The sequence below is a fragment of the Crocodylus siamensis genome, chromosome 6 (genome assembly GCF_052110815.1).
Source record: "Crocodylus siamensis isolate JL-2025a chromosome 6, ASM5211081v1, whole genome shotgun sequence".
NCBI classification, from domain to species: domain Eukaryota; kingdom Metazoa; phylum Chordata; order Crocodylia; family Crocodylidae; genus Crocodylus; species Crocodylus siamensis.
Window position 1 is genome coordinate 70348854 of NC_143400.1, and position 23213 is coordinate 70372066.

At 43.1% G+C, this 23213-nt stretch overlaps 1 protein-coding gene across 1 annotated transcript in view; it reads left to right on the top strand.

Moving 5' to 3' along the window:
• The window catches only part of RNF13 (ring finger protein 13), a 150594-nt gene that overhangs the window by 20501 nt on the left and 106880 nt on the right, over positions 1-23213 (top strand). The window contains exon 4 of the mRNA XM_090051568.1: positions 6642-6722. Within this exon, the coding sequence (XP_089907694.1) occupies positions 6642-6722 (81 nt within the window). The remainder of the gene's footprint in view (positions 1-6641; positions 6723-23213) is intronic.

Here is a 23213-nt window from a genome sequence, read left to right on the forward strand (position 1 = left end):
GCTGTTTGAAAAGCTTACTGCAATGTAGAAGCGATCTTTCTAGTTAAGTTTCAGTTAAGTTACTCATATGTTCATCTAGAGCCTAGAAGAGCTCCAGAGGCTGTGTGCTTACTCCATGTTTCCCAATATGGCTCTCTTTCCCTTTCCTCATGGGGACCCTTGTATACACCTGTTGTGACCTCATCACAAAGTTCCCACCAGAAGCAGCCCCACTGGCTGCTGCCTGGTGCTTCCTAATGATGTCACCTTTCCAGTTGAGGTAACTAGTCACCTGACCTGCAGTGGTAGGGAAACTGAGACGGTGGGAGCAGGTTCCCCTTCCCTTGGGAATGTCTCTAGCGTAGGTCACAACTCGGTGTTAAATGAAACAGATGGGGGAAGAGCTGCTTGCTCACAGCAGTGAGGCAGATGGAGGGGGTGATACTTTCACAGGGGGAGTGGCTCTAGCTAGTGCTGCACATGGGGCGAATTGTGCATCAAGAATGACGGCAGGGAAGGAGCGCCACCATGACGGAGGGGATGGAGCAGGGGGGGTTGTGTGGGGTTGGATGCAGGGGGAAGGGGGGAATGACAGCAGGGTGGACTAGAGATGGCACAGGGTGGTGGCAGTGTGGCACTGGCCTTGACCCCACCTCCGTTCCCTCCATCCTTGCTGTCGTGGCAGCGCTCTGTCCCAGCCATCATTCTTGATGGGCAATTTGCTAGTATTGTGTAATAAGCTTTCAAGAAGAACTTTCTGCTCATTTATTTTAAATTGGCCAAGTAAATTGGTAACTAGCATACTTAAATACATTTTACTTATGCATGCAAATAGTCCTACTGATGATAACTGAACTGCTTGTCTGCATAAAGCCAAGTATAATTTTTAATGTTTGTGTGATTGGAACATAAACTGGGAGTGGAAGAATAAGCTGTTACCTTTCCCAAGGCTGGATCTATCCCCTAAAATTTTGTCAGTACAGTGGAGTCGTATCTTATGCGGGGGTTACGTGCTGAAGTCAGCACATAGGGTGAAAATCGCGTATAGTTGAAATGCAGCCCTTCCCGCCACACTCCTCGCCCCTCTTGTCCTCTGGTGCATTGTCCTGCCAGGATAGCCAGCTGAGTATGAGCGAGCTGCCGCTCCCCAGCCATGCCGGCGTGTGCGGGCAGTACCACATGGCGCCGCACTACGCTCTGTGCCCTGGCCAGCACCCAGTGGCCAGCCCCAGCAGCCGAGCGTGTATAGCTGAATTCGTGTAAGTTAAATACGCGTAAGATGTGACTCGACTGTATATCTCCTTATTGGCATATCTGTTGACAAACCTGTTCACTTAGATTCAGTTTTTACAGCAAGAGTTATTTTGTTTGCGTAGCTAATGTTGCTTGGGAGGTCGGTTTATATGGGCCAAAGAAATTAGTATAAATTGTGTCTTCCATTGGTGGCTTATCCTTGTATATACCAGCCAAATAAATTTGTGTAAGTTGTGTCCCCCATTGGTGGCTTAGCCTCCATTCATTGAAAGGGTTGGGGCCTTACTCTGAGGCTTCCTTTTTATTGATGGCTAAGATACTGTGGTTTACTTTTCAGCAACTGTCCACCTACTGTTATTTACCAGATACTATCACAGAGCAGGTGATGTGAGGAAGAACTGTGTTCTCTTTTAATTTATAATTTGTTTTCTGTACCCTTCGTAGTGTAGTGACCCTGGGTATTGTTAATATACTTATAATGCATGGACTAACCAAGCATGTTACATTGAGTTAAAAGGGGCAAGAATTTGTGGTTCCTGTGCTGTGTAATTGAACACTAAACCAGGAAATTTTACCCCTGAATGAAATGGAATTAAGTTACTGCAGGTACTTGGACAGTTACTGTGTATTATTTGCCCTGTAATAAGTCTCTGCCCTCTCTTAAGTTGCTGTGATTTTTCTATGCCTGCACATATATAAATAGTACAATTAGATCTTTAAATAGTTCCTAAGATAAACCTTTCATCATGCTTGAGAGTAATGTTAATTTAGGGTCGAGGGTCAGTGATGAAAGATGATTTTTGTACCACCTAGAACTCATTCTTTAGATGCTATAGATATCTAGAGGGGGGAAGCTGCATTTGGGTGGGAGTTCAAGCTACTGGAATAATTGGATCTAATAGCTGTAATAAATTATTTGCTTACCCATAGTAATATTCAAGAAAATTATTATTCAAACTAACTGAACCCAAGTACTCAAATCAGTATTTATAAAATTACAGGCTCTGCAAGTTTGTGGGAGTACCAGTTGCCAAATATTGAATTGTAGTTTGATACATAGGATGCTTTTACTGGGTTTGCGTTATGAAACATCTCTTTGCAGCTAGATATATTAAGGAAAAATAATTTAGATATATGAAAAGCTTTGATATAGAATGGCTACCACCACTCCACAGTTAAATTAGTTTTCATTATAAATCTACCTTTCAGCCCCTTCAGTTCCTAAAAGAAACTGATTTTCCAGCGTACTATATTCTACATATGACTATGCCTTAAGGTGGTCTATTTTGCATTTTGCTCTACAGGTTTCCCTTGCCAACTGCTGGGGTTAGGTTCCTGAAAATTCCCATGGTTAGCAAGACAAAAGGCTTATGGGAAAAATGACAGGTAGCGGGGCTGATGCACAGCCATGGAAAACTGTGGTTACTTGAAACTCTATACTGTGGTAGCCAAAATGGTATATAGAATATTAAGCCTGGATACTCAAAACTGTGTTGGCGGGGGAAACCTTTACTTCTATTACTATGGCTGCAGTCTAAGAGCATGGGGGTCATGTCTGTACAATGTACAGTAAAAGCTCTATTAACCAGCATCCATGGGGAATGAGGGGTGCTGATTAATCAAATATGCTGGTTATCTGAGAATTTTTTTCAAGAAAGAAACTAAGCCTTCATTTTAACTGTGATATAATAACTTTTAATATAACATTTTAATATAACATTATTATAACTTTTAAACTGATATAACAACTTTAAATATTTTAACTACGATATAAAGAATAATAAAGTAAATAGTATACTGTACTATTACTGCCCCTCAGCTGCTTCTGAAGGCACCTTGGGATCAGAGGTTGCCTCAGAACATGGCTCTGCTTTGGAGTGTGCCTCTCCTTGAGGATCATCAATGTCAATAGATGATTCTTGACAAGCTGCTTGAATCCTTGACACAAGCTGCAGAAGCTCTTTGAAGCAACCTGCGGATGTCTGCCTGCCCGCAAGTCAGTTGCCTTTTTTTCAGGAAATTGTTGTGAACAACATGAAGTTGCATCACTTCCTGAGCAGAATAAGAAGACTGCTGCTCAGCAAATTTCAAGAATGTTTTCAGAAATTGTGCAGCAGTAGCCTGAGCCACTTTAGTTTCTTCACTGTGGTAGTCTTCTTTCGAGTCTTATTCAGGTGTAGAAGATTTGTCAGGACGCACAACCTCTTCTGTAATTTCAGCATCAGTAAGGGTTTGTGCAACATCAAGGTCTTGATCAATTGTTCACCCACTCTTCAAGCTCAGTATCTTTGAGTTTAGTGAGGTCAGCATTTTGAAGGACATCAAGAATCTCTTTTAACGATTCTTTTTTATGTCTCTCATTGAAACCTGTAAACTTCTTCATCAGAAGATCCCTCTGCAAACATCACTGCTGCCCACAATTTTCTCCAAGCCTTCCTTAAAGCTGTACTCTTCACAGCACACCAGGCACATGGTATACTGCGACTGAAATTCTTGGAGACTGCCTTCATAGTCGAGTAGCTTCCTCATAAAATCCCTTCTGTAGATGAATTTCAGGTTTTTAATTCCCTGATCCATAAGCTGTATGAGTGAGGTGACACTTGCAGGCAGGAAGATGGTAAAAATATTTCCAGACACTAACTCTGCTTCAGGAGGGTAAGCTCAATAGTTATCTAAAATCAGAATAACTTTTGTGCCTTCTGGCTTTTCTTCATTTTCTTCAGATGCTCTTTCACTGCTGGTACAAAGACATAGTAAAACCAGTGCAAAAATATTTCCTTGTCCATCCATGCATTAGGTTATGCCTTGTACTCAACAGGTAGATAAATGACACCCTTGAATGCTCTTGGTTGCCTGAATTTTTCAACCGCTAGTGACTTGATTTTGTGTGTGCCTGGTGCATTTGCACACGTCAGTAATCAGGCAGTCCTTGCTTTGCTTAAAACCAGCTGCACCAGCTTCACCTGTACCAGCCAGGGTAGAAGTTGTCAAACAAACAATTTTTCAGCAGCCTCATGATCAGATTTTTTTTCTCCATATGCATCAAACCTTCTGATACCATGGCAAGACGACCATCCATCTGAAAAAACACAGGCCTCGGTCATTCCCATTTATTGATAGAAGTCTTTTGCTTTTTCGATCAGCATTGAGCCAGAAATTGGAGCTCCCTCCGAACGTTTTAAGGCAAACCATTCATACAATATCTCATCTAATTGTTTCAGTTTTGGTTTGTGCAGAGTGCAGCGTTGCTCAATTGCTTTACTTGTCTCAGAATTTGTCACAAACTGTAGTAACTCTGCCCGCTGTGCCTTGATGTCGTAGAGCGTAGACGAACTGACACTGAATTCCTGCATCAACTTGTTCCTGTTTTCTCCTTTTTCCAGCTGCTTAACTATGTCCAATTAATGCGTAATTGTCAAAACAACATACTTTTGCTTCTGTCCTCTGCTTGTTGATGGAGTATTAGTAGCCATAGTTGCAGGATGGGTGAGATATTCAGCAATGAAGTTACAGGCACAAACTCAACGCGATCACAGTGTAATCACAATGGTGGATGAGACTGCCGCTAGCGACACTACTCGGCTGTGTCCCGAACAACAAGATGGTGTTAGTGACAGATGCTGGTTAATAGAGAATTCTGGATGGTAAAGTGCTGGATAAAACACAGCTTTTACTGTACATTTACCTGCATATGAAGCAGGGTCAAACATTTTAAGAGTATTATGTAAATATAAATGGACGTGCTACTGACTCCTTGAATAATTTGGAGAGTGGGTATGTAAATGTGGGGGGAAATATAAGAACAGGAATTCAAGGGGTACATAGTGAAGGAGCAGATGACTGGAGGATGTGGATTTGGGGATAGGAAACTGTCTACCTTATCTCAGAATGAGGGACCCTGAGGAGGACAAAGTATAATTAAAGAGATTTTTCAACACAGTAAAAGGGCAAGGAAGCAGAAGAATGGAAAGGCCAATTCTCATTCATTAACTCCTTAAAATATTCTTCTGTGCATATTATGTTAGTGTTAGAGTGATGTTATAGCTGTGATGATCCAGAAATTATGCTAGAGGCAAAGATTTCTTAGGGCAATATCTTTTATTGGACTAAGTAGTTGGGGTGAAACTAGACCAGCTTTTGAATTAAAAAATATGCATCGATTGTATGTGCTTATTAACATTTTTATCTAAAAAATATAATTATTTAAGTGCTTCAGAGTTTGAGCAGGTAGGTGAAAGCCTGCCATTCAGATTTTGTTCTATTCCTCTGTTTCCTGTAGAGTTACAAAACTCTGCAGAAGGGAAACCCTATTTTGGTGGACCAGAAAGTATTTTTCAGGACAGACTTGAAAATTTTTAAGTAAAATATCTGTATAGAGAGTTAAGTTTGTGTGTCTTGTAAGGCATTTGGAATTCTTTGCTGACTTGGAGATGGGCATTAAGTACATTGCTGTTAGCTCTTATATTAGAATTTGACAGCTCCTATCTTCCATTCTTGTTATTAGACAATATTTCAGTCTTATTTAGTAAATAGGATAATTTGGCAATTGAATGGTATAATAAATGGACAATTATGAATCGTTTCAAACTGTATCATATCAATTGCATTTTTGGCTGTCTTGTTATAATCAACAACTTTTACAGGTAGTCGATATTTTTTATTTTCCCAGCAGAAAATCCGCCCAGACTGTTTTCACCCTGTTTATTAGAGACTTGAATGTTCCATTCACTACCTCTGGCTTGTGGGAATGGAAAATAACAGAGAAGAGAAAAATGTGACTTATGTAATTTTAGGTTCTTTTATGCAGTGTTGTTCTACGTTGGCTCTTAGTTTTGATTAGAAAAATATAATTTGTTAACTGTTTAAATAGAATAGTTTGCAGGGAGATGAGGAAGGATGGAAGCTTGATAAAGGGATTAAGGGTTTCTTACAAAGCCGACACTTTGATAGCAACATCTCCTCTAAAGTGGAAAAAAATACTGCTCTTTCAGGAGCATCTCCATGAGTTGTGGTAAATGTAACATTTGTAGCTGCTTTTCAATTGAATTCAGTTTCCACAAAAGTGGTTTAACAGAGGTATTTGAATTCTAGGAAATGAAGGGGAGATTTCATTGTGAATGGAATTAATTTACTTTTTTGTTAAATTGTTCTGAGTGAAGAGAGCCTTAGGAGTTTATTACTTGGGAAATGATAAATGCAGTAAGATTGGGTTGGGGGAGTATGTGGGTGTAAACCCCTGGAAAAAACTTTGGTACTGGAAGAGCAGTTTGGCTAGTTCATTAGATTGGGTATTAGGAGGGCCCTATCACTAGTACTATACTTGTGCCCTAAATTATTTGATGTTTCTTTATGTTCAGTTTGATTTGTATTGCAAATCTGATTTTATTCTACTTTTCAAATTTGTTTAGTATAATTTTGAAAATGCAACTCAGACATTTGATGATCTGCCAGCCAGGTTTGGCTATCGATTACCGGCTGAAGGCTTGAAGGTAAGAACTCTCTGAATACACAGAAAAAAAGTATAATCTAAAAAAAACCTATTGAATGGGATGATTTTGTTGGAATTTGTTTTGAGTTTTAGGTAAATGATGAACACATTACTTGTGCACACAGGGATTTGAATAATCAACTAAGAGCAGGTGTATCTTAAGTTTGTTCATGTAACCAACCATCTCTTTTTTTGCTACATAATGAGTCTTTAAAATCCAGTATTTTTTCAGCTGATATAGTCTTTCCTTGGAGCTCAAAGCCACACAAGAACTATTCTTGCCTGTAGAAAATAAGGTTTTCAGAAAAATGGCTTGAATTATTACATTTTATTTTTATTGACTTGCTATTTCTTTTTGTAATAAACATTTATTTTAGTGGTGAGCTTCACATACTCGAGCGTTTGTTGCACTGGTCCCCAACTGAGGTATGTATTAACGGACGTGTATTGATCAAAAACTCTGTGCTTTTTAAGTAAGTCTTGGAGATGGAGAGAAGCAAAGCAGTCTCAAGAGCTGTTTCCAAATGTGGATTCTAGTAAAGCTATCAGTGTTGCGTATTGCAGGGCAGAATCTATTTTTGTTTTACCATTGCACAAATGTGTAACAAGAAGCCAAAATGGGGGAAAAAATTAAAGGGAACAGAGCGCAATAGGAACCTGTTCTCTTCCTTATGCTTTGGGAGAATAGCTCATTATGCACTGTACTGCTTGAGTCAGAATGAACAGCAGTGTCAGACCAGCCCCTTCTGAGGGGGTATTGACGTGTGCACCTCCATTCCACTTCAGTTAGTGGGAATACACACTCCACCCTGTAACTGAGTGGCTCTTTGCTTGCATTCTCTGTATCATCTTGGTAGATGCTAGAACTGAGGTTAGTGGGGACCTTTAGAGCCAAATAATTTGAATTAAACAGCTAGGTTTTCATGTTGAGAGCTGTAAGCAACTTGTATTTTCCATGAATTTTGCACAGGGAGGAATGTCATGTCACTTTTTTTACACTGACCCTAAAACGGGGAAGTACCTTGAAGACATAATCAGTCCCTGAGATTGTGATAAAAATGCAGATCAAGTATCGGATCTTTCATCTGGTGCCCAAATAACATGTGTTACCATATCACCTGGCATAGCTTCCTAACTATACCTGTACACTCTGGCATCTGCAATTAGAAGATTCACCCCAAATGATGGATCATACCAGTATGAATTCTAGACCATGTAAATGTAGACCTTTTCACTTTTTGCCTCTAACTTGGTACAATACCTTGACCTAGTCTGTTGGAACTGTGGGTTAACAGTCAGAATCCCAGCCTGAAAGCCCCATATGGAATGGAGAAATCCATACAACTAGTGACATAAGAAAACCTCCTTTTTATAAGTCCCTGCCTTAACAAGGGCTTGATTCAAAGCTCTTTTAAATCAGTGGGAACCTTTCCACTAACTTAAATGGCTTTGCCTTATTTCCTAATTGTCCAAAAGTATTCTGTTTAGTTTGTCTGCCCAAAAGACATTCACAAGGCACGTGCAACCATGCTAAACTGTTTTTTGCATTTTTTTCCTACAACTGAAGCTGGATTGAGCTTAAAACAGATGCATTGAACAGGAGAGAGGTTTAGTATGCATTGTTGCATGCACTAAAAACAGCGCATTTTGATGGGTTTTGGAAGATTTTTTATTTTTTAAATGCATGTCCTATCATGAAACTTGATGATATTTTTTTAATTGCATGAGATTCCTGCTCCATGTCTCTGTATACTGATATTGGGTTAAACATCTTCACATTACATTTTTCCTGTATGTAATTTCAAGAAAAATGAAAAGAACCTTAATATAATATCATAGCTGTAACTTGTTCAGCAGAGTTATTTTTATGACCCTAAGGCCCCCTCTGCACATGCAGGTAAAGGCACAATAGGAGCTAATGCGTGTATGGGAGGAGGTATGATTGTGGAATTGTGCTTTAGATCCCGTTGCACCTCATTGCTGGTGCAGGGGAAGTCCAGGATTAACCATCCTGGGCTCCGTCTGCCCTGGCAAGAAGCAAGCTCCTGTGGCTGGGAGCCCCCACAGTTCAGGGGTGCAGCTTTGATGGAGGGATCTTGGCAGCTGTGATCTTGTTTGCTTGGGGGTGTGTGAAACCATGATCCCCTAGGCCCGAGGGTTTCACACACATGTGAGACTGGGAGATTGCAGTAGCTGTGATACCCTGAGCCCACGCATTTCATGCTGGGAGCTGGTGGGTCTTCCCTGCTGCAAGGGAAACCCTGCTACAAATCAAAGCAAGTTAAAGCTTGATAACAACCAGTTATAAAGTTAGTACACATTTTTGAGGCCTAATTTTATAGCTGCTGGAGCTTTTTGTCATGTGAATATGCATTTTGCATGCATACCTGGTCTTAAAGTAATTGCACAATTAATCAGTTAACTGCTCAGTACCTGTAATGTGTAGAAGGGGCATAACATATCAGCTGCATTTTGATATGGGATTTGCTAAATAGCTAGAGGAATAAAATCTTGCAAGTGTGTGCATGAGTAATCTATGCAATGTGGTATGTAGACTGCAGCAGGTGCACTGCTATGGTTTGTTTTTTTTTCCTTTAGTGATAAATTGTACCTGTAGCTCTTGGATCCAAACAAAAGCAAGCCTGTTTGTACTAAGCTCTCACTTGAATTTTTAGTGGGAACTTTGACTTGGTCTAATTCAAGGCTACAAGTCTTAAGTTTTTTTATTTTTTTATTTTTAATGTTATGGTGTATTAGTACAACACTAGTATTAGATGTATGATTCTTCCCAGGTCTCAGGTCATACTTTGAAATAACTTCTAGGAACAAGCATAAGGAGAAGATCATTGGATTTCTTAATTGTAACTTAAATTCAAAGACAGACTCAGTTGTCTGAATTAGACCACCTCAGAAAGATAATTGCAGAAAGCTATAGCTTCCATTGTATCAAAAATAGTCTTAAAAGCACCTGCCTATTCAAACCATAATGTGATGCTAGGAGCAGTTGAGCTTGTATGACAAAAGATCCATTGAGGTAAAGCTCAGTAAAATATACCAAACTACCACTACTGAGAATCTCATATACAGGTTTGGAAATTGTATACTATGACTTGTATAAGGAAGTCAGTGTGAAAAAGCAGAGAGGACTGAGAGAGTCTGCTGCATGTGAGCTTCAGCAGTTGATACAAGCTACATCCTGTGAATAACAGACAGGAAGCTCTACAGTTAGAGAAATTCAGTAATCTGATCTTGGCGGAAGAGAGGGGACTTGCTAAGTAACTAAAGAATGGCTGAGCACCAGGAAGTCTATGACAAAACTTGCACTGGTTTCAGTGGACTCAGGATTGACCTTGTATTAGACTAATTTGATTAATAATGGCTCCTTAGATCCAGGTTAAAGCCAGTGCTTATAGAGCTACAAAAAGTAGGGAGGCAGTGGGGAGCTAACTGTATAGTTACTGTGTGGCTTCATCTGGATTGCAGCAAAACATAAACTGGAGGCAGTTCATAGAAAAGCAGTTTCAAGAGCAGATATGGAAGGATGATGGAGGTAGAGTTGTCTTATGCAGAAGAATAAATAAAAAGTTAAATAAGCCTTTACCTGTCTAAACCAGTGGTGGCCAACCTTTTTTTTTTTTTCATCTCATGGGCTAGACAGCCAGTGTCAAGTCTGTCCCTGGGCCAGATTTGGCCTAGGACCTGATCTAGGCTCACAGGCTCAGTCTCTGCCTGTGGGGATTTGGCCTGGGGTTTAGAAATTCGGTGGTAGGAGAACAGTTAATTGCCACCATTCCCCTGCTGCCAAATTTCTGGACTCATGGGGATCCCTGTGGGCATGATATGACTTCATGTGCTAGGTTTGGCCCACTGGCTTGGGGTTGAGCACTCATGGTCTAAACAACCACCAATGAGGAAGTATAAGAGAGAAGATTAAAAAATATTTTTAAAGTATGTCCTACCTAACAGCAAAATCCTGCAGGCTGGTACTTTAAAATTGAGAAAAGTAAATGGAAGATTAACTGCTTCATCCAAGCGGTTGCAAAGCTTTCTCTTGTGCATGGATGACCTCTATCTGATGCAGGAAATCTGTGGGCCAATGAGAGGTAAAGTGCTGCTCGACCTGGTACTGGCAACTGGGGATGACCTAATCAGTGACGTGTCGATCAAAGGGAAGCTGGGTGACAGTGACCACGAACTGATCACCTTCACCGTCTGCCGTAAAGCTGGCAGGTCAGTCAGTAATACAGAAGTCCTTGACTTCAGGAAAGCTGACTTCGGTAAGCTAAGGAGGCTTGTCACTGAGGGCCACAACCCAAAGGGGAGGGGGGCAGTTCAAGGCAAGTGGTTGCTCCTCAAGGGAGCAATCCTGGATGCACAAGCAAAATGTATCCCGTCTTGGAGAAAAGGCAGCAAAAGGGCACAACAGCCCCTTTGGCTCTCCAAGGAACTAGCAGACCTCCTGAGTATTAAAAGGAAGACCTACAAAGGATGGAGGACTGGAACCACCACCAAGGAGGAATACTTTGATCTGGTCTGGACCTGCAGAGAGCAACCCAGGAAAGCCAAGGCTGCAACTGAACTCTGGCTAGCTACAAATATCAAGGACAATAAAAGTCCTTTTTCAGATATGTGGGGAGCCAGAGGAAAAGCAAGGGCAACGTTGGACCCCTGCTAAACCAGATGGGACAACTGACAACTGATGTCCAGTAAAAAGCAAACTTGCTAAATGGGTACTTTGTGTCAGGTTTTTCACCAGTCCCGTGGGACAGCCCTGCCCACTGTGGATCAGGGAGGCCCAGGTGACGGAGATTCCTTACCCTCCATCAAAGCTGACCTTGTGAAGGAACACCTGGACAGGCTGGATACCTTCAAGTCAGCTGGCCCTGATGGTTTACAGCCAAGGGTACTCAAGGAGTTGGCGAGCATCATAGCTCAGCCTCTGGGATGGATCTTGGAGAACTCCTGGTGCTCTGGTGAAGTGCCCGAAGATTGGAAGAAGGCCAATGTGGTACCTGTCTTCAAGAAAGGGAGGAAAGTAGATCTGTCAAACTACAGGCCCATCAGCCTGACCTCTATCCTGGGGAAGGTCTTGGAAAAGATTATCAGGGAGGCCATCCTTAACAGACTAGCTGATGGCAATATCCTGAGGAATACCCAGCACAGGTTAGTTGCGGGTAGGTCTTGCTTGAGCAATCTCATTTCCTTTTATGACCCAGTGACTTATCACCTAGAAAAGGGGGAAGAGATTGATGTTGTATATCTTGACTCTTAAAAAAAAAAAAAAAAAAAAAAAAAAAGCCTTCGATCTGGTATCCCACGATCACCTCTTGGTAAAACTGGCTAACTGCGGCCTCGACCCTACCGTGATCTGCTAGCTGGGGAATTGGCTCTGCGGTAGGACCCAGGGAGTGGTGGTTGATGGAAGTCAATCATCTTGGTGTGCTGTGACCAGTGAGGTCCCTCAAGGCTCTGTGCTAAGGCCTATACTGTTTAACATCTTCATCAATGATGTAGACATTGCTGTCAGAAACGGGCTGGCCAAGTTCGCCAACAACACCAAACTCTGGAGTATAGCATCCACACCTGAGGACAGGAGGGTGATCCAGGCAGATCTTGACAGGCTCGTGAAATGGGCAGACGAGAACCTGATGGTGTTTAACGTTGAAAAATACAAGGTTCTTCACCTTGGGAGGAAAAACCTGTAGCATCCTTATAGGCTCAGCAGTGCTATGCTGGTTAGCGCTACAGATGAAAGGGACTTGGGAGTCATGATTGACCACAAGATGAACATGAGCCTTCAATGTGATGCTGCGGCTAGTAAAGCGAGCAAAACACTGGCTTGCATCCATAGATGCTTCTCTAGCAAATCCTGGGATGTCATTCTCCCATTGTACTTAGCCTTGGTGAGGCCACAGGTGGAGTATTGTGTCCAGTTTTGGGCTCCACAATTCAAAAAGGATGTGGAGAAGCTTGAGAGTCCAGAGAAGAGCCACAGGCATAATCAGAGGTCAGGAGAACAGACCTTATGGTGAGAGGCTGAGAACCATGGGACTCCTCAGCCTGGAAAAGTGCAGGCTCGGGTGATCTGGTGGCCACCTATAAGCTTATCAGGATCTGGGGGAATGTCTGTTCACCAGAGTGCCCCAAGGGATAACAAGATCGAACGGTCACAAACTCCACTGTGACCGATTCGGACTGGACATAAGGAAGAATTTCATTACTGTCCGAGCCCCCCAAGGTTTGGAATAGATTGCTGCTGGAGGTGGTTCAAGCACCCACTTTGAACTCCTTCAAGATGTATTTGGATGTTTATCTTGCTGGGATCCTAAGACCTATGCTGACTTCCTGCCCCTGGGGCAGGGGGATGGACTCAATGATCCTTTGGGGTCCCTTCCAGCTTGAGTGTCTATGAAATCTAACATTTTTTCCCAGTGGAGGAAAATTCACTTTCTTTTTCAACTAATTTGAGAGACATCTTTAAAAACAATCTCAGACTTCCTCAGCTTTACCTTCTTATAGGAGAGGTTGGCTAGTATGAGAACTGTTAAGCTGCCTCCATTTGGTAGATGTAAGTGATTTGTCAAGAATTCTCAACAAGCCAGTGGCCAGACATGGAAAAGAGATGTAAGTTTTTTTGAATTCAGTCCTTCAACTGTTGGACAATGTTGTGTCTTTCAACTTTGTCAGTTGCAGTAACTGATGGGTAGAAATCTTTAAGCTTGAAAGTAATGCTGAAACTTATTTTTGTGTTTTATAACGAATAAAAATATTGTGATAGTTGTTGGTATAGAATGTAAGTGTGCTAATTAATGCTTATGATTAGGCTTTTCAATTGATTTACAGCTTGTAAAGTATAATTATTTTCATACAGTGAAATAATTGATGCCAAAGAATGTAATGAAGATGGAAATGTCTTGCTTACTTTACAATGGTCCATTCATATGGAATCCTCTTTTTCTGATTACCCTTGAATAAGAAAATCTCAGTTAAACATTCTTACTGTTAACTTTTTAAAAAACAAACTATTATGTGTTTTATTGAAATTAATTTTCAGATTCTGTATATGCATTTATGTAACTTTAGTTTCTGTTTTAAATGAGATCAGTTTTAAATTTATTCCTCTTGTTACAATTTTGGCAAATGCTTTATAACAGTTTACATTTAAAAAAAAAAAAAAAAAAGGAAAAAGGAAAGTGATTCTGGATGTATGTGTTGGTACCTTCTAGACCGGGAATGGACAAAATAAGGCCCACAGGCCGGATCTGGCCCACCGGGCTCTTGTATCCAGCCCGCCCAGCCCTTCCACCCACAAGGGTGGGAGTGAGACACCCATGTGTACAACTCCCCAGTGTACACAAGTGGACCTTGCTCCCACCCTTGTGGGTGGAAAGGATCTGCTCAGCTAGCAGCTTCCAGGTGGGGCTCCTGTTGCAGCCAGAACTTGCTCACTTGGAGCAGCAGGTAGGGAAGCAGCGGGGCTGGAGCGGGAAGGGTGTGGAGTTGCAACTAGGTGCAAGAGGATGCTCAGCGTGGAGCCTGTGTCCAGAAGGACAGTGGGAGTATGGAGCTCAGCTGGGCACAGTGAGGGTGCGGGGTATAGGGAACCCCCATGGATTCTCCTCCTGATGTGTAGCCCCCACTGCCTGGCAGCAGCAGCAGGTGGGGTGGTCAGGACACTTGTGCCCAATGGAGGTATGGTTCTGGCCAAGCACTATGTTTGGGGAGGGAGTGGAGCTTGCCCTATCGCCAGGGCTGCATGCCTGCAGCTCCCACACTCGCACTAAGGGAAGCCTTGCACTGAAGCCTGTTGCTTCCCCCCCAGTCTGTGCTGCTCAGGTTCCTGCACTCTGCTGGGAGAGGAGGGTGCTCCACCCCCTGCTTCCCCACGAAGTCTGGTACAGGGCCTCCCCAGTGGGAGTGCAGGAGCTGCAGGCATGTGGTGCCCAGCCTTGGTGATAGGACAGACTCTGCTCCCTCCCCCAGCACAGCACTGGCTGGAGTTGCGCCTGCACCGGGCACTAGGGCCCTGACCTCCATGCCTGCTGCTCCTGCCAGGCAGTGAGTGCTGCATGCCATGGGGGGAGTGTGCAGGGGGGGTTCCTACACCCCACACCCACACCCTGCCTCCACAACCCCCATCAACATATACATACACGCCAATATACCTTATACCCCCTACACAGCCACATCCCCCCATACGCCCCCCTGACCCTGGGTTAGGGGGCAGGACTTCTGGTCCCAATGAGGTGACCAGGGAGCAGGGCAACTGTCAGGGGGCAGGGCTACCTATGCGGCCCTTGGTAGCTCGCCAAACTTATTAAGTGGCCCTCTGCCTGAAATAATTGCCTGCCCCTGTTCTAATCCATTGCAGAACCTTTGGAGGACCTCATCCTGGTTCTCTGCACAACAATACAGAATTTCTAGCATATATTGTAGGTAGTAGTTCCAGACAGTAGTAGTTGTGTCTGTCACCACAAACTCAGAAAAAGACCAGATTGCTGTCACAGCTTCTCTACAAAGACAGACAAATGTCCTTTAAAAAAAGCATGTGTTTATTTAAAACAACATTTTTGGGGGGATAATCCTAAACAGAAATAAGAATTTCTACAATCCTAATTTACATATCAGGTTTATTAATCTTTTTGATTGTCCAAAATAAATATAAATTGTCCTTGTTTGAGATCTGTTTTACTCAGTGGTTCTACATTAGAAAACTATTGCAGTACGTGGGTTACAGTGTTAAGTGATGACACACTAACAAAGGTTGACTTAAAATGGAATTCCTGGAGAATTACTCTTGAGACTGTGTCCTAAATGAATTTTGATGATTTAAATAAGTTACCATCAGTAGTTAATTATTAGAGAATTACTTTGAAGTTACTGTACTACATATTCTTTTAATTTCACAAACAGTATTGTACTTGGGGGGAGAAGGGAGGGGGAGGGAATGTTCTATGGAAGTTGACAACAGTTAGTAGGTTTTTAGATGGGTATTAGTAAAGATGATACTAATAGACTAAATAAAATATCTGTTTGTCTATTGTAACTTGTTTCCTGATACACAGCACCCAAACATCCTATAGTTTGTAACTACGTAAGAATTAGAGTAGGTGGTTTGAGTTTTGTTTTGTTTTGTTTTTTCTTTCTGTTTCTCTCTTCTCTCTCAGTCCTTGTCTACTTGAGCAAGTTGCCCTGGTTTAACTTAAAACTGATTAATTAGTTTAAACCTCTGGCTATAAGTTTTGAAGTGACTTGTATTTACAGTTGGGGGCACAATAATTTATGTTGTACTGTGATCCCATTGTACAAAAAACAAAAATAAAAGAATCTCTGCGTTAAAGAGACTGTAGTCCAAACAGACACAAAACATATAAATACTGTACCAGTTAAGGTACCCCATTAAGCAGGCAGGCAGCCATTTAATTTGTGCACCTAGCATTAGCTATATGCCAAATCTGGTTGACTTGAATATTAAAGGTACTGCTTAAGCTGACTTTAAGTATGCCTGTTTATTCATATGGGAACTCTGCTCTTAGCTCTTCACACCGCAGTAACTCTAACTCTAGTTTTTATTTTCCTAGTGACAAGGGGTGCATATGACAAGCAGCCAAGAAGATGCGTAGGGGGCCCTGTGCCAGGCCCTGCGTTCTGCCGTCAAAATCAGGGGACTTGAATTCAGTAGGTCCCTAGTTATCAGAGGTTTAGTGGGCTACGAGGATTAGCAACACACCCATTTCTGTAGTTTCATTTTCTATTGCCAGAGAAGCCAGCTTTGTGTGGTTTAGGCTGTAATATTTTAGCATAAAAAAAGAAAAGTGTTGAAGCTGGGATGCATTATATCACTATAATACTGCATGGGAAGATCCAGGATTTTATGAAGGGAGGTGCAGAAGTAGTGACCATTACTGTAGGGGTGGATGTTCCCCAGCCTCCCCCCTCGGTCCCATAGGATGGGCAGAGCAGATCTTGTTTTTTGTTTTGTTCTTCAAAGTCCCCCAATTGGGTAAGAATTCCCTTGCTGCCCCCCAGCTCTTGGCATTCCTTCTCCTCCCCTGCATCCTCAGCAGCATGTCCCTTCCCTCTCCTGTTTTTCCCCTCTCCTGCCTCTGTCTTGGTGTTTAGAGAAAGAAAGTGGATGAGATTTACTTGCTTTGGGGACTTAAAAAAAAGCCGCCAGCTGCTACTCCATGGCATGGTCCAAAAAAGGGGGTGTGTTTGCCCCCCTCAGATCTTTCCCTACCTACTGGTCTCCTTTTGTCAGAAAGAATTAATGGTCTCTTGGGAATTAATTTTTAGCATAAAAATGATACAAAGTTTGAAAAATGTAACTTGTGAGAAGGGATTAAAAAATGTATGACTTCATCAGAGTTGAAACAAGATTTTGATGGAATTAGTTAATGTTGAAAAATATTGACAAAGTCAGGTGTTTTTAAAAACTACTACCAATAGTATTTGAGGAATTTGACCAGGCATAACTCATACAAAAAAGTATAGGACTAAATCCTAAACCCTAGTTTACATGGTTGTAAGTGTAAGCAAGTCCAAGATGCCAGGTCACCTATCTGACCACCAGGCTGACTAGCCTTGGAAAAAAGGATAGTAGAGAAACAGTTGTGCAGATTAACTCCTCACCCTTAATGGAGCCCTTTTAAAATCCCAGTCCTACTTGTTGGTGGGGGAGGAGGGAATGTGTGTGTGGTTTTGAGTCCCAAAGGTACAAGTCTTACACAAAATGACAACTCCGAAGTTCTCCTTCTCTTAGAACTCTTTCTTCCTTCCCTTTACAATGGTGATGTTTTATATAGCTTCTGGTATAGTATCTAGGATTTTTTTTTTTAATCCAGCTCTTGGAAACAAAGGGGATACTTTTTCTGTTCTGCTATAAAAATTAATAGTCTTCTATAGGATGTGAAAAAAATAAATTCCTGAAAGGAACAATATGGTTTCATAAATAAAAGGTGAATGAAATGAAAGTTCCCCCTGTAGAAGCTGTACGACTGGTACAAAATGACTGCGTTTAGCAACAGGATTCCAGGGAGTGATTTCATGAGAGGGATTGGATTGATTTCAGTAGCTGAGGGTCAAAATTCAGAAAAGGCACCTGACTGGGGTAAACAATGTGAACAGTGCTAAAAAAGGAGGCAGCCAGTTGTTTAAACCACGGTGATAGTGACTGATTGTATTTGTAGTACGGAGTCAACTTTGCAATATTGCCTGGAACTGTTCTTGTTTCTGCTGGTTTTTACATTCTGCTGGTTTTTACATTCTGCTGGTTGTAGTGCCATGTGTTCAACTCAGCTTTTCAAATCCATCAGGTTGTTGTGTACTGGGTGGATCATAGCCTGGCAACTTTCAAACCATGTTAGAACTCCATGAACTGGATTGTATTTTCAGTCACAAACTTAACTTGATTTTCAATGTTGCCCTGTCTTAAGAGATCATGCGCACTGTTTACCATGTCTACACTGTTTGCCACATGCGATTTCAAGCTCCTAGCGCACAAATTGCTGGTAGTACTTCATATTCTTTGCATGGTAATAAACTGTGTTAAGCCATGAATTCTACCTTCTAAGCCAGGGGTAGGCAATATACAGCCTACCTACTGGATCTGACCTGCTGAAGGATTTTGTTCGGCCTGTGGCAGGTTCCTCGGTCCCATGGGGGCAGCCCAGGACATGGGGCATGCAGCTGGTCCTGCCACCTCCACAGGCACACTGGGGCTGGGCTAGTATGGTGTCTGGATTTGCTTCCCAGCAGCCCTGGCTGCTAGCACTGCTGGATCTGTCCCCACTGCCTGGGTACCCCCACCTACCCACCACTGTGAGACAGGTGGGTGGGGCCAGAATCACAGGATGGGATAATGGGTTCCCCTGCCCATGGAACCTGTGCCTGTTGCAGGGCTGTGTGGGCAGCAGATCTGCCCCAGGCCTGGGTCCCAGCCCCATACTTTCACTGCCCCAAAATCCTACACCCAGCCCTGGATGCAGTTCCCTGCCTGCCCACAGCCCCATCCCGTCTGCTTTTTTTTTTTAAAAGAGGAAAGCAGGCTATCTGCATCAGGAAAACGTGTGCGACAGATGTCTCCTACTAAAGTAAGGATGTATGCATTGCAGGTGACATGAATTGTGGTGGGCATCATTCCGTGGAGCACATTAGAGAAAGCTTTGCACGTATTCGTTGTATTATCAGACAGACATTTTGAGATCTTGTTAAATTCTAAGCTGTAGTTTACAGCAGTTTACTACAGCTTGTGCCATGGTAGAAAAAATGACAGACGTGAGGTGAACTGGTTCTGTTTGAAAATCAGGCAGATTATGGTCTATCCAGCTCCCAGGTACAAAGAAAATGTCCAGAACATAGTTACCATGGGCACCTGTTGCTTCATCTGCTACAGTTGATTGATTGATTCATATTCTGCCAATGCAGATTTTGTAGACTGAACATTGTGAAGCAGTTGCTACTGGTAGATAATCTTGGCAGAGCTTGTTTGCACATGGAGAAACTGAAAGCATTTGGGACATGTTTGTTCAAGGAGTCCCTTAATTTAAGGTCATCAGTTTTCTTCAGAGGCATGTTGTTAGCTGTGAATGCCTCTACTAGCACAAATGTAACATAACCTCTTTTCTTGTCAGACAGCTTTCAGTGGTTCTGTTAAAGATTGGGGACATAGTCATTTGTTTCTTGCTCTGACCTTCAGCCTCTGCAGCATATGCCTTTTGCTTTATATGTAACCATTCAGCCTTTTGCTTTATATGCAATTCAGCCTGTAAATGCCCATCAGTGTCATTTTTCTGTTACACATCCAGAGTCACGTTGCACCATGTACAAAGCAATTTACCACCATCTGCATGCAAGGTTCCTACAGGGAAGTGCATTACATGATCATAAGCTGAAATGTGTTTAGTTTCTTTGAATTTTTTTTCTCTCGTCATCTTCAGACTGCAGCACTGCTGCAGCATTGCACTGGCTTCTTAAAAGACTATGCCAAAACCCTTTTGCTTTCCTGATTGGCATCTTCACTGAGTCTGCATCAGTAGCTTAGCCTCTCGGTAGCATTTTCTCAAACCGTGTGCTCTATGGCTGCAGGGATTACCATGCTTTCTTTGTATTTTGGTAAGGATTTTATTTTTTGGGGTGACTCCATGCAAAATTGAGGGAAATGCCATTTTTCATGGTGATCATCATGGAAACTGCCTTTTCTTGTGGTTTCTGTGAAATGTGTGAAACCGTGATGTAACTAGGTCCCTCCTAATCGTTTTGTTTCCCTTCACTTGTCTACTTACCTCCTCTCTCCTACTAGAGGCAGCACTGAAAGGGGTCATGGAGTTGGGATAGATCTTAAGAGTCATTGCCAGCTATTCTGTATTTCCTTGTCATTGGATTACCATCACCAAAACAAGTTGAGCTAGAGGAACGTATTAGTATGCATATGTAGGAGTTTTTTAGGATATGTCACCCAAAAAACCTGTCCTAACAGAGTATTAGGGTTTGTTCTGGTACAAGAATGACCCTGCATGTCATTCTATAGCTATATAAAGCTGAGTAAAAGGCACAGGTTCTTTAGCTTCATAATGAGAAGGGGAAAGTAAGTTACTGCTTCCTGAATCCCTGTGCAGGCTGTAGGAGTTCTTTCTCCTCTAGTGCATTTGTTAAGTACCCTCATGTTGCCCACCAGAGGGCACAATGGGAGCTTTGATGGAACTTACACAGGTTAGTGTAACTCCATTTTTGAGTGAAACAATATGTTTGAATAGTGTGTTTGTTTAACTATGTATACTAACCTCTTTTGACTCAAAGCATCCGTGGGAAAATGCCAGCTTTTAGCTTTCACTCTTCTAAACTAAAGAAAAAAACAACAGATGAATTCTTCTGTTGCTAAGAGCTCAGAAAGCTCACTGTGACCAAACCTAGGGTGTTGGGGTACATTGTATTAGCTTTTTGGTCCCTTGCCCCCACTACTTTGCTGAATGGGTATGCTCAGGTTATTAATTTGCCCAGAAATCATGATTTACCACTTTGGAAAAGTGACAGAAAAACAAAAGTGTATTATTATAAAGAAGAACAAACTACATTTAAAAAAAAGTGATCAGCTACTTAGACAGCAGTGTAGTAAAACAAAACTGATCAAACCCTTTACCCTATGTGCAGGCTGCCATCAGCCCTCAAAAATTCCTGTGAAAATCTCCCAGGGTCATCCTCCCTTGAGGACCTCCATTCCATCCTTCTCCCCTCACAGGGTGGCCCCTCTCCTGTCTGCCTCCAGGACATTCCACACAGCCTTCCCCACTGTCTACCCTTAGGGTACTAGAGAAACCTCTAGAGTGTGGATCCATGGCACCCATAGCAGTTTTTGATACATCATAGACATCATCCAGTTTACTCTTGAAGGTGTTCAATGTAGGTGCTTGAACCACCTCCGCTGGAAGACTGTTCCAGACCTTGGGGGCTCGGATAGTAAAGAAATTCTTCCTTATGTCCAGCCTGAAACGGTCTTGCAGGAGTTTGTGACCGTTCGACCTCGTCATCCCTTGGGGCGCTCTGGTGAACAAACGTTCCCCCAGATCCTGGTGGTCACCCCTGATAAACTTATAGGTGGCCATCAGATCACCCGTGAGCCTACGCTTTTCCAGGCTAAAGAGTCCCATGTCTCTCAGCGTATCCTCATAAGATCTGTTTTCCTGACCTCTGATCATGCGCGTGGCTCTGGACTCTCTCAAGCTTCTCCACATCCTTTTTGAATTGTGGAGCCCAGAACTGGACACAGTACTCCAGCTGCGCCCTCACCAAAGCCGAGTACAAGGGCAGAATGTTGTCCCGGGATTTGCTTGAGAAGCATCTATGGATGCACGCCAGCGTTTTGGTCGCTTTACTAGCCGCAGCATCGCATTGCAGGCTCATGTTCATCTTGTGGTCAATGATGACCCCCAAGTCTTTTTCTTCTGTAGTGCTATCCAACGTAGCACTGCTGAGCCTATAAGGAAGCTGCAGGTTTTTCCTCCCAAGGTGGAGAACCTTGCATTTTTTGGTGTTAAACACCATCAGGTTCTCATCCGCCCATTTGCTGAGCTTGTCCAGGTCAGCCTGGATCACCCGCCTATATCTTCTGGCGTGGATGCTTTGCCCCAAAGTTTGGTGTCATCGGCGAACTTGGCCAGTCCACTCCTGACTCCAATGTCCACATCATTAAAGAAGATGTTGAACAGGATGGGTCCAAGGACAGAGCCTTGAGGGACCCCACTGGTTACAGGGCACCATGATGAGTGACTGCCATCAATTACAACCCTCTGGGTCTGACCACAGAGCCAATTTCCCAGGCAGCGGATCGTGGTGGAGCCAAGGCCACAACTGGCCAGTTTGGCCAAGAGGTGATCATGGGATCATGGGAATACTGTAGATTCCTATTTGAAATCTGGGTTTCTCATGCAAATCTGGTTAAGATAAACCTGTCTTAACGTAGTATCAGACTTCATTTATTTAGGTCAAACCAGTTTATGGAACTTCAGTCCCACCTTCCTAGTTTAAGTTAAATCAGAGTCTTGTGGCATCCCACCATGCTTTCCAGCCCTGGGGTGGGCTGGGCTGGGCTGGGCTGTCTGGTCCAGAGAGCAGGGCTGGCCCTGCTCCTCTCCTCTCTAGCCAGAGCTCTGGCTGGATGAGAAGGTGGTGGAGACGGCAGGCACAGCAGCATCTGCCTGGCTTCCCTCTGCCCTATCGCCCTCTGGCTGCTCACCACTCAAGCAGGGATTTGCTGCTCTCCCACAGCATGGACCCCAGCCAGCATCTAGTCATGGTCACGCCACCTCCATGCTAGCTAATGGTCAGACGTGTGTGCGTGTCTCCAATTTTACTAGAACAAAGGCAGACAGAACAGTGTCTGTTTAGGGATTTTTGGAGCTAATCAACAGGTCAGCTGGTAATGTCCCTCCATTCTTCCTTAAAAATGCTTTTCAAAAAGCTGTGTAAGAAGAGCTTGAACTAATGAGAGAGAGGCCTTTTTTCCTTGATGGGCTGAATAAGTTTTGTGTTCTGATAAGCTCCTCGCTGGCTTGTTGTCAGTGTTCTACAGGGGACAGAGAGAGGTGTGAGAAATGATCTGGTTTGCAATGAATGCAGTACATGTCAGTTTGCTGTAGACAGTATGGAGAAGCAGAGGGGAAGATTTGAAAAGCTTGGTATTATCAGCAGATGCATGCAGTCCACACAAACATTTCTCCCTTCCCCTGCCAGCTCTGCTCCCCCCGCCCCCACCCGCTCTTTGTCCTAGAGTGCTGGCTTGAGGCCAGGGTCTGACAACACTCCCTGCCCCTTGAGCAGCAAGCAGGAGGGGGCAGGGGAAGCCTGGTGAGGGCTACTTTCCCCCTCCAGGCACACCCCAACTGGGGACTGTGCAGGCCAGGGTTGGGGTTTAAACCCCGCCCTAATCATACTGTCCTGCTGGGGCTTGCTCTCGCCCCTTCTCAGCTCAGCACTGTTGAAGGGATGGAAGAGCTCA